Source organism: Danio aesculapii, chromosome 13 (genome assembly GCF_903798145.1).
Source record: "Danio aesculapii chromosome 13, fDanAes4.1, whole genome shotgun sequence".
In the NCBI taxonomy this organism is placed as follows: Eukaryota; Metazoa; Chordata; class Actinopteri; order Cypriniformes; family Danionidae; genus Danio; species Danio aesculapii.
In genome coordinates, this window is record NC_079447.1 from 33,986,286 (window position 1) to 34,003,065 (window position 16,780).

The window sequence follows — 16,780 nt, forward strand, 5'->3', positions numbered from 1 at the left end:
TTGCAGCTGTAGTGCGGTTTGCATTGTTGATAAGCTATCACAGTTCCTGTTCATTGGCAAGATAATAATAAGTTATAAATCCATGGGGGGGGGTTGGCGTGGGTTTCCACTCTGGTTTCCCCCACAAGTCCAAAGACATCACTATAGGTCAATTGAATAAACTAAATTGGCCGTAGCGTATGTGTGAATGAGAGTGTATGGGTGTTTCCTGGTGATGGGTTGCAACTCAAAGTGCATCCCCTATGTAAAACATATGCTGGATAAGTTGGCGGTTCATTCCTCTGTGGCAACCCTAAATTAATAAAGGGACTAAGCCAAAAAGAAAACGAATGAATGAATGAAATCCATAAGGAACGGTCTCCTAAAAGTGACATCACATCTTAATTTTTGTGCTCAGACATGGTTTGCACACACACTACATTTACTCCATATTAGAGTCCAACCGAACCATACTCTGGCCCACCTCCTCCAGCCGGGCCTGTGCCGGCCAACACACTAGTACTCACACTAGTCAAGCAGGTCAAACGCGCTCAGGTATGGTTTGGATAGCCTAAAGTGAGTACACCCTGAGTGACATTCCCAAGACTCAAAATGTGTTTCTAGGCCACTGGGACAGTCAGTATATGTCTGAAACAGAAAGGCTTGCATGTTGCTCTCGTTTAGCAGTGTTGAGAATTTACCAACAGTTAACAGTTGGTAAATTAACAGTTGTCCACGGAGAGAGAATATTGTTGGATGCTCAACCAAAGGACAACAAAAGCCATCCTATCTGGTCTGGCCAGCAAAAGTGTAACACAAATGTAATACAATACAGAGATCAGAACACTGTTGTGCAGCATATGGGTCTATGTGGCCACAGACCAGTCACAGTGTCTATGATGACCCTTTATCCACTGTCGTCCGCTCCTACAACGAGCAAGTGACCATCAAATTTCAGAATTTCATAAAATGACATTTTATTCATTGAATTTTTATACATTACAAGGACAGCTGTGTTCATGTGCACTGTTTACCTGGGGAATTGATGGCACATTGATGCACTGTATGATGACTACAAGCTGGTGGAGGCAGACTGTGTGATTGTCTGGTCAATGTTGGAAAGCTCAGAATCTGGTTATTCCTGTGAACATAAGTATAACACATGTTAACTAACAAAACATAATTCCAGTCCAGGTATACAGGTCATGATAATGATGTTCTTTGGTGGAAGTGGATCTTTTAGCAGGATAATGTACCCTGCATCTTTAAAGAACATGATGAAGAGTTCAATATATTGATCTGGCAGCTGAATCTTGCTCCATGGTGGCTCCACCTCGGAACCTAAAGAACTGAAAGATCTCCAGTTGTTGTATTGGAGTCACAAGAAACCTTCAAGGGTCTGGCATAGTCCATGTCTACGTGGGTTGGCACTGTTGGCAGCACAAGTTTACTCAAGTTAACATTCATTAAAGGGTTAAATCACTTAAAATTAAACATTCTGTAAATAAATACTCACCCTTTTTCCCAAATCCCGAAACATTCATTCATTACAAGGAACCCAAATAAAATATTCAAGAGCTCTCTGACCTCCATAGACAGCAAGAGTCAAGTCACTTTAAAATCCTTAAAACAGTGCATGCGTCTTCTGTGGTTCAATATACGTATACTGTCATAAATGACGGGGTATATCGTCAGCATAACCAACGACTGGGACCCGCATAAAGATTTTTAGGTTAACTATCCTTCAATCATCCATTCACATATAGAAAGAGGAGTGTTTTGAGCCCTCTTTGAATTGAGGTGCCCAAACTTTATACTTTGAAGCTGCAATCAGGGCCAACTGAACCAAGGAATGTAGGTACAAGCAGCAGACATTGCATTATTTCAAACAAAATTATATTCTGTTTACATTTAAAAACTAATTTGAACTAATATTGTCTGCAATGGAAAATTTTTATTATAAAAAACTTTTATGGCATCAGAGGACAAATATAGAATCCACAAATGCCCTAAAATCTGTCATCTCTTACTGCACATCTCTACTGAATCTCAGTTCAATGTAAGGTCCAAAAAATGAACAATAGAATAATTATGCTTTTATCCTTTCAGCTAGATGTGATGACAATCGGTCCTTTTAAACCATCACCCCATCAAAAATCTCTAAATTTGTCTTATTTCATTATTTTTTAAGAGTAGATCATTACTCTGCGACCACTTTAAAAGCATTTTCTATAGTATAAAAGTGTACATCTGCCTCCTACCAGTGCCAGTTCGATTTACAAATCTTCTCCTGTGTGGACTTATGGGATAGAAAAGTGTATCACATGCACATCCGCTACTTTTTCCCAATTCTTATATGAGGACTATAAATTCATGCATATCACATACTCTATGATTTTAGGCAGTCTTCTGGAGTTTTGGGCTGTGGGGCTTATATTCGGAAGAGGTTCTCAGAACAATATAATATTTGACTAGACTGAATTATGAAATAAGTCATTTAATCTTTACTGGAGGGCGGCGATTTAAATCTGAAAGAGTTAGCTTGATTATCATTGACATAATGGTTATAATATCATAAAACCTTTTTATCATCAATGCTGAAACAATGCTGAGGTGACATCTGTATCTGACAGAATCAATGATAGATGGGAAGCTGTTCAAGCTATTATGATTAATAATCTCTCCCAGAATTTCACAACTTTATTATCCAATTCAATATAAACGTCATTTCCGAATAAATTACGTTAGCAAAATTTTCATGTGGCCAATCTGTTAATCAACAGAGCAACTATACTGTAAGCTCACTTTGATATATCAAGTATCTGGATGATGAGCCTCATTAAAGAAGTATATCATCCGTTTGTGAGATGCTTTCATGGTATATATAAAACAAAGACAGGAAACAATTGAGGTAACATCTTTATCTGTGAGAATCAATGATCTCATAAATATTGTTACAAGTGCTAAGATAAACAACTTCTCACTACATTTCATCACTTTATTATTGTTACTTTAAAAAGTAATGGTCATATTAGAAGAAACTAGGCAAGCAACATTGTCTTGTACTGAAAATGTTGATCTGCAATAAAACTAGAGGGGTCTGGCTGCAGACTCTGTGCAGTGCAAGCTGAGCTGCACCCAATGCTTTTTAATGGGCACACCTTACCCCACCCCTAAACCTACCCCTCACAGTGACTTCACTCTCTCTATTTGAGTGCTTTGTGTCTGACATTGCATCGCGGAGTGATGCAATATCAGCTTGCATCATAAAGGCTGCATCCAGATACTATTATGCTGGTTAGGTATAGTTTTGACATGAGTGCTGGTTTAAGCTGATTCTTTGCTGGTCATGGCTGCTGCTTTAAGGTGGTTCTTAATGAGCTTAAACCAGCACCTATGTGTCAAAACCTACCAAACCAACATATTCAGTTGTTGTATATTGCCTATATGATCATTAAATACACATATTATAAAAAAGGCCCTATTTAGTTATTATGTATGTACGAGGCCATCATATAAAGTAGTTGTAATGTCACCAGATAAACTTTTATAAAGTTACTAATATAAAAGTGGAGTGGAGTGGAGTGGTGGAGTGGTGGAGTGGTGGTGTGGTGGTGGAGTGGTGGAGTGGTGGAGTGGTGACAGGATCCTGTACAATCAGGCCAGGAACACATTGACAAAGGAGATTGGTGTGGCTAAGAAAAGCTATGCCAAAAAGCTGCAAAACCAGTTTTCAGCTAACGACCCTGCATCAGTGTGGAGAGGCTTAAAAGATTTCACTAATTACAAGACACCGTCCCCCAGAATCGACAGCAATGAACATATTGCAAACGAGCTGAATATGTTCTACTGTAGGTTTGACACCTATGACCAGACACCTCACACCCGCCCGGACCATCTCCCTACACAGCCATCAACACCACATCAACACAGCCTGGACCATCTCCCCACACAGCCATCAACACCACATCAACACAGCCCGGACCATCGCCCTACACAGCCATCAACACCTCCAGCCATCTTCCTCTCCCCCCCTGCTCTACAGATCAGTGAAGATAATGTGCGTCAGATCTTCAGTAAACAGAAGAGAAGGAAAGCACCAGGGCCAGATGGTGTCTCACCAGCCTGTCTGAGAACCTGCGCTGACCAGCTGGCTCCCATTTTCTCACATATCTACAATAGATCACTGGAACAGCGCAAAGTTCCATCCTGCTTTAAGCGCTCCACCATCATCCCAATCCCGAAGAAGCCAAAGATCACAGGACTCAATGACTACAGACCTGTGGCCTTAACATCTGTGGCCATGAAGTCATTCGAAAGACTGGTGCTAGCATATCTGAAGGACATCACTGGACCCCTGCTGGACCCCCTGCAGTTCGCCTATAGAGCAAACCGCTCTGTGGATGATGCAGTCAACATGGGACTGCATTATACCCTACAACATCTGGACAAACCAGGGAACTACGCAAGGATTCTGTTTGTGGACTTCAGTTCTGCCTTTAACACCATCGTCCCATCACTACTTGAGTGCAAACTGGCCCAGCTCTCTGTTCCTAGCTCTGTCTGTCAATGGATCACCAGCTTTCTGACAGATAGACAACAGCTAGTCAGAATGGGCAAAATCACATCCGACAGCCACACCATCAGCACTGGTGCCCCCCAGGGATGTGTTCTTTCTCCACTGCTCTTCTCCCTATACACCAACGACTGCACTGCAAAAGACCCCTCCATCAAACTCATTAAGTTTGCAGACGACACTACTGTTATCGGCCTCATCCAGAACGGTGACGAGTCTGCATACAGACAGGAGGTGGAGCGGCTGGCGTTATGGTGCAGATACAACAACCTGGAGCTGAACACGCTAAAAACAGTGGAGATGATAGTGGACTTCAGGAGAAACCCCCCTGCTCTCCCCCCAATCACCATCATGAACAGCACTGTGGCTGCAGTAGAGTCATTCAGGTTCCTGGGCACCACCATCTCTCAGGATCTGAAGTGGGACATTCATATAGACTCTATTGTGAAGAAAGCCCAGCAGAGACTGTACTTCCTTCGTCAGCTGAGGAAGTTCAACCTGCCACAGGAGCTACTCGTACAGTTCTACTCAGCTGTCATCCAATCCATCCTCTGCACTTCAATCACCGTCTGGTTCGGCTCAGCTGCCAAACCCGACCTCCGTAGACTACAGCAAATAGTCCGGACTGCTGAACGAATCACTGGCACAACACTTCAAGAACTGTACTCTTCCAGAGTGAGTAAAAGGGCTCGCAAAATCACTCTGGACGCCTCACACCCAGCACACTACCTGTTCGAACTGTTACCGTCTGGTCGGCGCTTCAGAGCACCAAGCACAAAAACAGCCAGACACAGGAAAAGTTTCTTTCCTCAGGCTGTCTACCTAATGAACAGTTAAATATTCCCCTACTGTGCAATAAATATGTGCAATACTTTATCATACGCACTTGTACACAGCACCTTATATCAATATACAATGCAATACTTTCTACATTCGCACTTGTACACAGCACCTTATAACCTGTATATTTCTAACAATCTGTACATACAACTCAACATCCAGGTTTCTTCACTAACCGCATCTGTTTAATGTTCATCATTTTTTGTTATTATTATTTTATTTTTTTCAGATTTATTTTGTGTTGTCACTTGTCACTTTATGTACACTGGAAGCTTCTGTAGCCAAAACAAATTCCTTGTGTGTGTGAAGCCCACTTGGCAATAAAACTGATTCTGATTCTGATTCTGATAAAAAGGGGCAAAACATTTTGTGCAGCTTTGCAAATGTACACTCCTTTTGTCGTGTAGCTTCTTTAGCTCGGAGCTGCCATCTTGTGGTCTTTGCTGAGTACTACATAGAAATAACCTGTCGACTGATGAAATGAACACAAGGTTACCTTCATTCACATATAAAAATGTACTTCCTAAAAAGAAACATATTGTAATTTGACGGGTCAGGTGTGAATTGATATCAAGACAAGAGGTGTTTGTCTTATAAACAGTGGATCAGAAGCAGTCAGAAAGTGTCTGTGGGACAGCTTCTGTACGGCTGCCCTGTCCCTTTTCATTTTGTCTCTTCCAGCTTTGGGGGTTTTCAGGACTCTCTTTGGAGAAGAAAGTGTACCGGTCATGTTTCGAGGCGTCATTGCCTTAGATTTCTGCGTGGGTTTCCTCCGTTTAGAGTCTGATTTTGTCGCAGTTTGCTGTTGGTCAGAGTTTTTGGAGTCTGTATATTCGGCCATAACTCCGACTACCTTCAGACTGACGACGGCCTCTGAAATGCCTGCCATGTTTTGCGCTCTGCACCGATACTCTCCTGCATCACTGTAGGAAATCCCGTTCAGACTGACCACAGACCAGCGGAGCCCCACACGAGGAGACTCTTGCACATCTGCAGAGACGTGTGTAATCATTAAAGCAGAAGAAGGAAGGTTACATGACACACTTACATGACAGTTTACTAGCTCATAAACTGATGAACTCATTTGCACCAGTGTGCTTTGTAAATCATTAAACACAAAGGTTTATAATAAGCATGCAGTAACTACAAAAGTGTGACAAAGGTCTTATTTTAACTTACAGCCAAAAAGTTTTTTGGGTAATCTTTCAGTATCCAGGCTGCTTTGTGTCTGCTTACAACAACCTTGAAAAATATGTAAGTATATTTATTGGAAACAAAACATCAGACATCACCACTGAACGCACAATGGTTTAGAGAGCACTTATGTCATATAAATACTGTACATTACACACAATAACTTTTGTTTATAACTTATCAACAAATATGTTTGATGTAAAAGTTCACAATGCATTCACTTTAAAACTTGTTTTTTTTCTTGTAAGTTAGTGACTAATTAAACCTTGCTTTGAAAATTAATGTGTCAAATTTTCATATAAACAAAACAAATTTAATGAAATATTAAACTGAAAAATAAACTGAAAATTCATCTAATTACTTAAATTAAATTCAATTTAAAACAATCATCATGTTTACACTTGAAATACACAATGTACACTTGAGAAACAGACAACTTGGTAGGTCAGTGTTAATTTTGGTATTATATTTATTTTAACTCTTGTGTATTGTTTCAAATTGACTAGCCTTTTGGTATGTTCGTAGCTGTCTTTGCCCCATTTACTTCCAATATATTAACATTTATTGATTGCAAAACCATGACACCATATTATTATGAAGAATGCGTGATTATATTGTGTCATGGCTTTGCAATCCAAAAGTGTCATTATAGGAAGTCAATGGAGCAAAAATATATATATATATATGGAAGTCAATGGAGCAAAAACAGCCACAAACATAAGGAAAGGATAGTAAACTTTTTACAGAGGAGCAGTTGAGAGTGTTCTCACTAATGGCATCTCTTTTGATATGAGAATAGCAGTGTATCTGACAAGAACACCATTAAGAAGATAATAAAGTTAGCTGAAAGGTTAGTTGGAGTCAAAATGACATCTATCTAGAAACTATATCAACAACGCTGTCTGTCTAGGCAAATAGCATTTTAAGGCATCCAACCCACGCTGACCATAGTCTGCTCACGTTCATGCCATCAGACAGGTGTTACAGAAGCCTGAGGAGCAAATCAGTGCTGCTTTGTGATAGTTTTCATCCTATCATTATAAGACTTTTGAATAATACTGTATTTTAAACACTATTGAATAGCTAGTATGTAATAATAAATCAATAAATAGTTAATAGCACAACATGTTAATATTTGAACTATGATAGCAAACTCTGCAATAGTTATTAAATTATTAATTTATTCCCTTCTGTAATTTTTTAAAATTGAGTTATATTTTATAAAACTATATATTTTTATATTTATGAAGTTATAAAAGCTTATTTATTGAGTTAGGTTTTTATAGTGTTTGATGTTTTTATGTTTATGTTGGGTCTGATGCAACGTAATTCGTTCTGCATTACAATTTATTGTGATGTTTTGAATGACAAATATAAAGGAAACTGAAACTGAACTGAAACTGTCAATTTGGCCTGAGTGTATTAAGGTTGAGTTTTTGGGGGAACAAAAATGTGTCAAAAAAGATTTGTCACCAAAATTCATTCTATTTGCTAAAAAACAGAGACATTTGTGGCCAAATTAAGCCTCAAAATTACCTCAGAGTGGACGAAAACATCCCCAACAGCACACAAGGCCTAAGTATTACTAAATGTTAGCAAAATACCATTACGTAGTATTTTGAATTATTAATTTGACTGATTTATTTCTTTAATTACATTTGTTGTCATGTGATTTTGACAATTGTATGTATAAGTGGGTACTGTACATACCCACTGCACATGGACATCTGTAATTGTTTATCTATTTGCACACTCCTGATTATTAATAGCATCCTGTACATATTTTCATTTATTGTAAATCTGTTCATAGCTAATACAACCTGTATATAATGTTCATAGTACATCCATCTGTAAATATTACCATAGTTTTTCTATAACTGCACTTTATAACTTATACCTATATCCTGCACTTGCTGCTATTGCACTGCTGGTTAGACCGAAACTGCATTTTGTTGCCTTGTACTTGTACATGTGTAATGACAATAAAGTTGAATCTAATCTAATCATCTAATCTAATAAATATTTTTTTTACAATTATAAATAATTTAAATTTATTTCAGTAGCTTAACTTCAACAAAGCTATTTTATTTAACTTGTTAACACAATATTAATTTCAGGTATATTTGCATTTTTCATATTTACATTTTTTTATTTCAGCTTTATTTCATCAAATCAAAATATTTTTAATACTTTTTAAATTTTGATTACACATTGAAATTTTTAGTTTAATAAGATTTTGAATATTTTCATTTCAGCTGACAATAACAACACTGACAACTATGAAAATACACCAGACTAGCATTTAACAAGATACCTTGGTTATAAAGGTTGTGTTTTGCAGATTTGATCCACATGAGTGCTGGCGTCGGGTGTCCTGTGGCCTCACAGCGGAGCAGGACAGTGCTGCCCAGCAGAGCGGTGATCTTTGTGGCAGACGTCACCACATACGGCCTGCGGCAGCGGCTGAGCTCTACGCTCTGAAAGGGAACTCCAGCTAGATCCAAAGGTTCACTACATGTCAGGAAGCGGTCCAGCAGCACCAGAGAGCTTTCTGGGCCTCTACTAATGTCAAGCAAGGTGGAAAGCCGACAATCGCAGACCCAGGGGTTGTCCTGAAGACCTGTGAAAGGAATGAAATGGATGACATCGCTTCAGAAAAAAAATATAGACACCATCATAGTATCTGTAATGGTTTCAGTGGCTTAAAGAAAATTGCATTGGTTTTAATGGAAACTGTATTGGTCTTTTTGTCTCTATACTGGTCATTTTTGTTAAAAGTAAAACCAATAAATCCTAATAGAATGTGTTCCAAAACACACCAGAAACAAATATCAAAATATATTGGTTTTGATGGTTATAATTGGAAGGTTTGTAATAATTTTATTAAACTTGTTAAAAAAGTATTAAAAATGTTTTTAATAGCCTAGTATTTGCAGTGAAAACCATAAGAATTTATGTGATGGTTTCTGATGTTTGTTTTCAGCAGGGATGGCAAGAATTATTTGCTGGTTACTAGGTTACCAATAATATTAATTGTCATCTACCTGAAAAAAAAAACCTGATGGAAATTCACCTAATTTGCTTTTTTTTTTTTTTACTTTTATTGCAAAAAAAAAAACATGCAAATTAGGTGCATTTCCATCAAGTCTGTCGACTAGCTGATAATGTTATTGGTAACCTGGTAACCAGCAGTAAATAAAATGGAACAAGCAAAATGGAGACAGGATTGCAGAAATAAGCAATTAAGTTATAAATGTCTTAGCAGTGTCGCAGTTACTCTGATATTAGTGAAACAGCCGATTAGTCACGTGCATTTAATCCAATACAATCTCACGGCAATTCATAGCTTTTTGATTTAGTGGCTAATTCGTATGAATTCGTACAATCTAAATCATACAATTTAGTACGATTTACTCATCCCCCAATGATGGTTGGGTTTAGTGGTGGGGTTAGGTGCCACGCCTCCTTTTTAAAATCGTACAATTTCGTACAACTGAACTTGTATGAATTAGCCACTAAACTGACAAAACGTAAAATACTTACGTTTTCTCATGATATCAGCCTGGTTTAATCTTATTTCGCTACAATATATTCAACAAAGGTGTTTCCATACACTATTATTCACATTGAAAAGATAGTTTGCCCAAAAAAGAAAATTCGGTCATGATTTACTCATATTCACTTTCCTTCAGCTTAGTCGCTGCTTTATCAACGGTCGGCACAGCAGAATGAACCTCCAATTACTCATTCATTTTGTTTGGCTTAGTCTCTGATTTATCAGGTCGCCACATCAGAATGAACAGCCAACTATTCCAGCATATTTTTTATGCAGCAGAATCCCTTCCAGCCGCAACCCAGTACTGGGAAACACCCATACACTCTGACATTCACACACATACTTATACACATACAGCCAATTTAGTTTATTCAATTCACCTGAACCGCATGTCTTTGGACTGTGGGTGAAACCCGAGCACCCAGAGGAAACCCACGCGAACACTGGGAGAATATGCAAACTCCACACAGTAATTCCAACTGGGCCAGTCGGGACTCAAACCAGTGACCTTCTTGCTGTGAGGCAACAGAGCTAACCACTGAGCCACCCTGCCGCCCTGAACCTCCAACTATTATTGCATATTTCGTATGCCTTCCAGCCACAGCCCAGCACTGAGTGCATTAACTTAATACAACAATTAATTACCTGGGAAATGCTGGGAAACACCCATTCACTCTTTCATTCACACACTCATACACTATAGGGCTAATATAGTTTATCCAATTCACCTATATTGACTGTGTGGTAAACTGGAGCACCCAGTGAAAACTAAAAGCCACTGACTCCTATTACCTATTATGAAAACCAATTGTTAGCTATCCAACATACTTCAAAATAATTTTTGTGTTCAAAAGGAAAGGTAAACTCATAAACAATTAAAACCACTTGAAGGTGAGCGAATGTTTAGTACAATTGTGATGGTGCAAACTGTGCATTTACTGCAAAGTAGTATTATTTGCATCTCATTATTTGAACTCTTTTCACTCAAGTCAAAAACCACCTAAAGGGAGGGTAAACATTATTATTATTCATTCATTCATTCATTCATTTTCCTTTGGCTTAGTCTCTTTTTCATAGGTCGCCACACCAGAAATGAACCGCCCACTCTTCCGGCTTATGTTTTACGCAGCGGATACCCTTCCAGCCACAACCCAGTACTGGGAAACATTCACAAACATTCAAACACACAATATGGCATATTTAGTTTATTCAATTCACCCAAAGCACATGTCTTTGGACTGTGTGGGAAACCGGAACACCTGGAGGAAACCCATACGAACATGGGGAGAACATGCAAACTCCAAACAGAAATGCCAACTGGCCCAGCCGGGGCTCGAAGCAGCAATATTCTTGCTGTGCGGCGACAGTGCTAACCACTGAGCCACCATGCTGCCTGTTTATTTTTCAGTACAAGAGTTTTTGTTTATAATTTGACATTTCTATCATTGTTTTTTTTTATGTTAAACTTCAAAATGCAGGATGACGAAACAGCTATTTAGTCTTCAGAGGTGTTCACGGATTACATAAGCACAGTGAATCAGAGAAGGCTTTGGTTTCCACTGTAGGAACGCAGTGAGCCATCAAAAGACTGAAGACTCTCAGATCACACTGATATCACGCATGTGTTTGTGTAAGCCAGTCAGGTTGGGTAAGTATTTCATTACCATGAGACATTAATGATTTGAGGGTGTCACTGACGTTGGTAGTGTCTATGTTTGCATGTGTGCTGCTAGCTGCTAGCTAACGGTTTAACTACTAGAGTTGTTTGAAGGCCAGTCAGGGTGTGCTACTGGATTATTGTAAGACATTTTTCCATTTGTTAAATTAAAATTATTTAATTAATTACATAACTATTATGCGTGGCAGTTTTTGGGGCAGTCTGAACTCAACAGTAGTTTTTTCACAACATTATAAATGCAATGGCCAACTAATTGGTTGGTGTTTTTGGCGTTTGCCTATGTGATGTCAATTGACTTAAGAAATATTTTCAATTATGTACATAACACCATTCTAAGCAACTTTTGGGGTTTTATAATTTTAATGCTAACCTTTGGACTAAAAGTCAACCAGTTGAAGGATTAAAGATGCAGTCCCAGCAGACACACAACGTCATAAGATGTAAATATTAGGTTAGATTTACTGTAGGTCACCTAAGGACATTGTTATTTTGACGTCCAATAACGACGTGAAAGGATGTTGATATTTGGTTGATTTTGGCTTGTGTTGGAAAGTGACCAAAATCCAAGATCGAGCCAACATCTTATACCAACGTCACATTGATGTCAAATACTGACATTTTTTCATCAGGTATGGCAACCAAAATGCAACGTCTGATAGATGTCATAGTGGTAACCCTCACACAATGTCAAGCTGTAACATCATTAGACGTTTATATTTGTTTGTATTTAGGTTGTGTTAAAAAGTAACCAAAATGCAACGTCTGTATGACGTTGGACATTGACATCTGCCTGACTTTGGGTTCAGACGTCAACCCGATTTTCATTTCCAAACCAAATGCAACATCCCACCACATTGGGGTACAAAATCAATCTGACGTCATGTGCATGCTGGGGTCCGTCACCTGTTCATTGTGTTCAGACTCACCAAATACCACCTGACAAGTGTGTTGAATGCAAACTGAGTCAGAGGAACTTTGGCCCTCTAGAAACAGAAATGAACAAATCCTTGGTCTACAACATTTGTGGTTTCTCTGTTACCCTCTTTCCATGGGGGAAGTATGGGTGCTAATTCAGGGCCAGGGGGTAGTTTAAAATTGGTGCTCTGTATTTTGACCAAAACAGCAGGTAAACACAATGCTAACAATGCATCTTTACATATCATGGTGAGCTGCACAAACATGTTGTATACACGGTGTTAGGATGCCGATATAGATTAGCAAAATCACTATTGTTGATGGTATGTTTGTATATAATGCTTGGCTTTGTTGTAGCTTTCAAGCCAATGGAATAGCAAAATGGTTCTTAGATGGCTCACAAGTTGAAACAATTCAGAACCAGCAATAACATTAGCTCTGAACTAGCATTTAATGGAAATGGGATGTGAATGTTTTACCTAAAACAAAGGAGCGCTGGGTTTGATTGCCGTCACTGAACAGCCAGAGAGCCGTCAGGTCATTGGCCAGAGTGCTCAGCCTGTTGCTCGAGAGATCCAGGTAAGTCACATTTCTAAGGTAGCGGGCAGCCAGGAGTGGGATTCGTGCCAGGCGGTTATTGTGTAGTCCAAGAGTTCGCAGACGGGGCATATCCCTGAGCCCTTCCCAGGGGAAGGTGGACAGCAGGTTCCCGTCCAGTCGTAACTCATGTAGGGAAGACAAGTTTGTGAAACTCCTTGGGTGCAGGACGGAGATAGAGTTATATGTAAGCCATAAATAAAGCAGCTCTGGCATGGCTGAGAAAGCTCCTCTAAAGATCCTGGAAACAGAGGTGCGCTCCAGACGAAACTTCACCGTGTCACTTGGCAAATCTATTGGAACGGAAGTCAAGGCCGGGTTCTTGCAGAGCACAGTTCTATGAAAAACACAAATATAAAATATAAATTGATAAAGAATATTGAATTATAAGTGAATAGGAAATTTTAATGCTAAATCTTTCCAACCTGTGTGCAGCTCACCATACCAAATATATTTATACAGCTCATATTCATAATCCCTGCGCGAAATAAATAAATAACTAGATGTCCTTTGCAGCTAGCAGGTTCTCATAGCTGTAAGCTGTTGATAATAAGCTGTACCTTGATATAGGTATGTATATTCATGTTTAGCTACAGGTAATTTTCTGTCAGGACATTAGGAAACTATCTGTTTTTTTTATACACAATTTATTATACACTAAAATATAACCAGGCTGCATGGTGGTGCAGTGGGTAGCACATTCGCCTCACAGCAAGAAGGTCACTGGTTTGAGCCTCGGCTGGGTCAGTTGGCGTTTCTGTGTTGAGTTTGCATGTTCTCCCCATGTTCGTGTGGGTTTCTTCCAGGTGCCCCGGTTTCCCCCAGAAGTCCAAAGACATGTGGTACATTTGAATTGGGCAGGCTAAATTGTCCATAGTGTATGTGTGTGAATGAGTGTGTATGGATGTTTCCCAGTGATTTCCCAGGCTGCAGCTGGAAGGGCATCCGATGTGTAAAACATATGTTTGTTTTTATCTAGATTACTGTCCAGTGGTAGGGTCGAGTGCATCAAGTAAAGACTTACAGTTAGTCCAGAATAGAGATGCACGACTAATTTTACACTGCAATAGAAGAGTTAATATTATGAAGATGCATAAAACTTTAGGTTGGTGAAGGATATGTGAAGAATAGGGTAATTGTTTCTCTGCTGTGTTTCATAAGAAATATTTCTGTGTCAAGAGTTCCAAGTGTATTGTACTGTCAACTTTTGTATAGTAATGCTAGTCATAATTTTAACACCAGGCATACATCAGAAGGAATTTTTTTTGCTTCCGTTTTAAAAACTAATGCAAAGCAATGGACTGTAATGTATAGAGGAATGAAAACATGGAATGAATTGCCATCAGACATTACATGCTTTGTAACAAGTAAAATGAGGTTTAAAAAAATCGTTTAAGAAATATTTAATGGCACAATATTAAGTGGATTGTTGATCTGGATGTAATGTATGAATTTTGTGATTGATGAATGTTTTTATTGGTCTTGTTGTTATGTATTAATGTAATTTTGTAGTGTGTTCGATGAACCCCAGGAAGAATAGCCACTACCTTGGTTGTGGCTTATGAGGATCCTGATAAATAAAAATAAATAAATGCTGGAGAAGTTGGCGGTTCATTCCGCTGTGGCGACCCTAGATTAATAAAAGGACTAAGCTGAAAAGAAAATGAACTAATAAATGAATAAAATATAACCAGAGCGTCATGGTGGCGCAGTGGGTAGCACAATCTCCTCACAGCAAGAAGGTCGCTGGTTTGAGCCCTGGCTGGGTCAGTTGGCATTTCTGTGTGGAGTTTGCATGTTCTCCCCATGTTCGCGTGGGTTTTCTCCGCGTGCTCCGGTTTCCCCCACAGTCCAGAGACATGCAAGTGTATGTGTGTAAACACAAGAGTGTATGGGTGTGTCCCAGTGTTGGGTTGCGGCTGGAAGGGCATCCACTGCGTAAAACATATGCTGAATAGCCTGGCGGTTCATTCCGCTGTGGTGATCCCAGATTAATAAAGGGATTAAGCCGAAAAGAAAATGAATGAATGAATAATATACAACAAATAATTAACACTTTCCATATATCATGATCTACATTTGATTTTTTTCTGTTTATTTACGGTTGTGAATTGTATTATGTGATGTCGATCTCTGCTCTGTCGACTTTTGATGAGGAAAATTCAACAGGCAATTCATTAAAGTGACTATTACTAGTTTTAGTCGAAACTATTTCTGAAACAATATATTGTATAATAAACAATATACAGAGAATTAAGTCTTTAAATAACAGAAAATGTACTGGCAGCTTATTGCCAGTTTATAACCATACAATATATCACATCAAACAATTTAAACATCACTTTTTCAAACTTATAACCATCAAAAGTTGTTGGAGAAAAGATTAAGGTCCCACAATAAAATTAAAAAGCATAAATAAATAATAATAATAATAATAAAAACATGAATATATGAAATTTTGAAAATTGCTCATTTACAGATATATTTTTACAGTGTACTCTTTAAAAAACAATTCCAAAACAATTTATTTGCTTTGTTTTTTCCACAGAAGAATAATGTTGGGTTCCCCATAAAATCTTTCAGTGAACAGTTTTTATGAGAGCATTTAAGTGTGTAAGAAAATAAATAAAATGCATAAATACTTTACAAAAGAGAATACTTTTACCATACACTTTTTCTAGTCCGTGCTACAAGACTACAAGAAAACAAGACAGTTGAGGAAAAAAGTGTGTGGATTGAAAAACTCAGGAGCACAGAATTGACCAGACAAAAGAGATTACAGAAAAATCAATTTGTACCTTAGTCCTTTGGCATCACTGCGACCCTGGAGCACACACGTGCACGGAGAAGGACATGCTGGACTCTGAGCACAGACCACCAAAGCCAAGCACAACGAGAGATCTGCATACAGAAGAGAATACATTGCCCTAAGAGGCACATTAAGTATCTCACACACTGCTGTCCCAGAAAAGAAGTGATACTCTCTGTCTGAACAGGAGTGTGACATTCCCAAACACCACTGTAGATTAAGACAAACACTAAAAGGATTAGTTGAGATTACTCTGGTGTGGGGCAGAGCAACACCTAGTCGAGTGTAGTAAAGAGAAACTCACCCTAATTCTGATGCTACACAATAGTAATTGAAATGAAATGGACGACGGATTTAATTAATGTTAATATAATATACTTTTTTTGTATATTAAGAACAATTTGTTGCATAACACTATTTTGAAACTTGGTTTATAAAACATTTTAAATTCTAATGGTTTTCTTTTGAATCCACAGACTCAGACAGTTAAATAAATAAATAAATAAATAAATAAATAAATAAATAAATAAATAAATAAATAAATAAATAAATAAATAAATAAATAAATAAATAAATAAATGCATACATACATAAATACAGGGGTTGAACAATGAAACTAAAACACCTGGTTTTAGA

General features: G+C 38.3%; 1 protein-coding gene across 1 annotated transcript; it reads right to left on the reverse strand.

Annotated features, from left to right (window-relative positions):
* Positions 1–886: 886 nt before the first annotated feature.
* Positions 887–16,258, reverse strand: lrit3b (leucine-rich repeat, immunoglobulin-like and transmembrane domains 3b). Its single transcript, XM_056471478.1, has 9 exons — positions 16,134–16,258; positions 13,218–13,672; positions 12,750–12,806; positions 8,904–9,209; positions 6,575–6,637; positions 6,119–6,385; positions 1,236–1,320; positions 1,014–1,120; positions 887–906 (listed from the first exon to the last, which is right to left on the reverse strand). Exons 1-9 carry the CDS (start codon positions 16,256–16,258, stop codon positions 887–889), a joined length of 1,485 nt encoding a protein of 494 aa, XP_056327453.1.
* Positions 16,259–16,780: the final 522 nt, after the last annotated feature.

Bases quoted from the DNA above. Each gene is read 5' to 3' on its own strand.
- lrit3b (XM_056471478.1), bottom strand. From the start codon at position 16,258: ATGTATTCTCTTCTGTATGCAGATCTCTCGTTGTGCTTGGCTTTGGTG. The intron at 1,321-6,118 runs GTACACTTTCTT...TCAGTTCTTTAG, and splicing joins GACGCCTCGAAACATGACCG to GTTCCGAGGTGGAGCCACCA. The intron at 1,121-1,235 runs GTACATTATCCT...TTATGTTCACAG, and splicing joins ATGTTCTTTAAAGATGCAGG to GAATAACCAGATTCTGAGCT.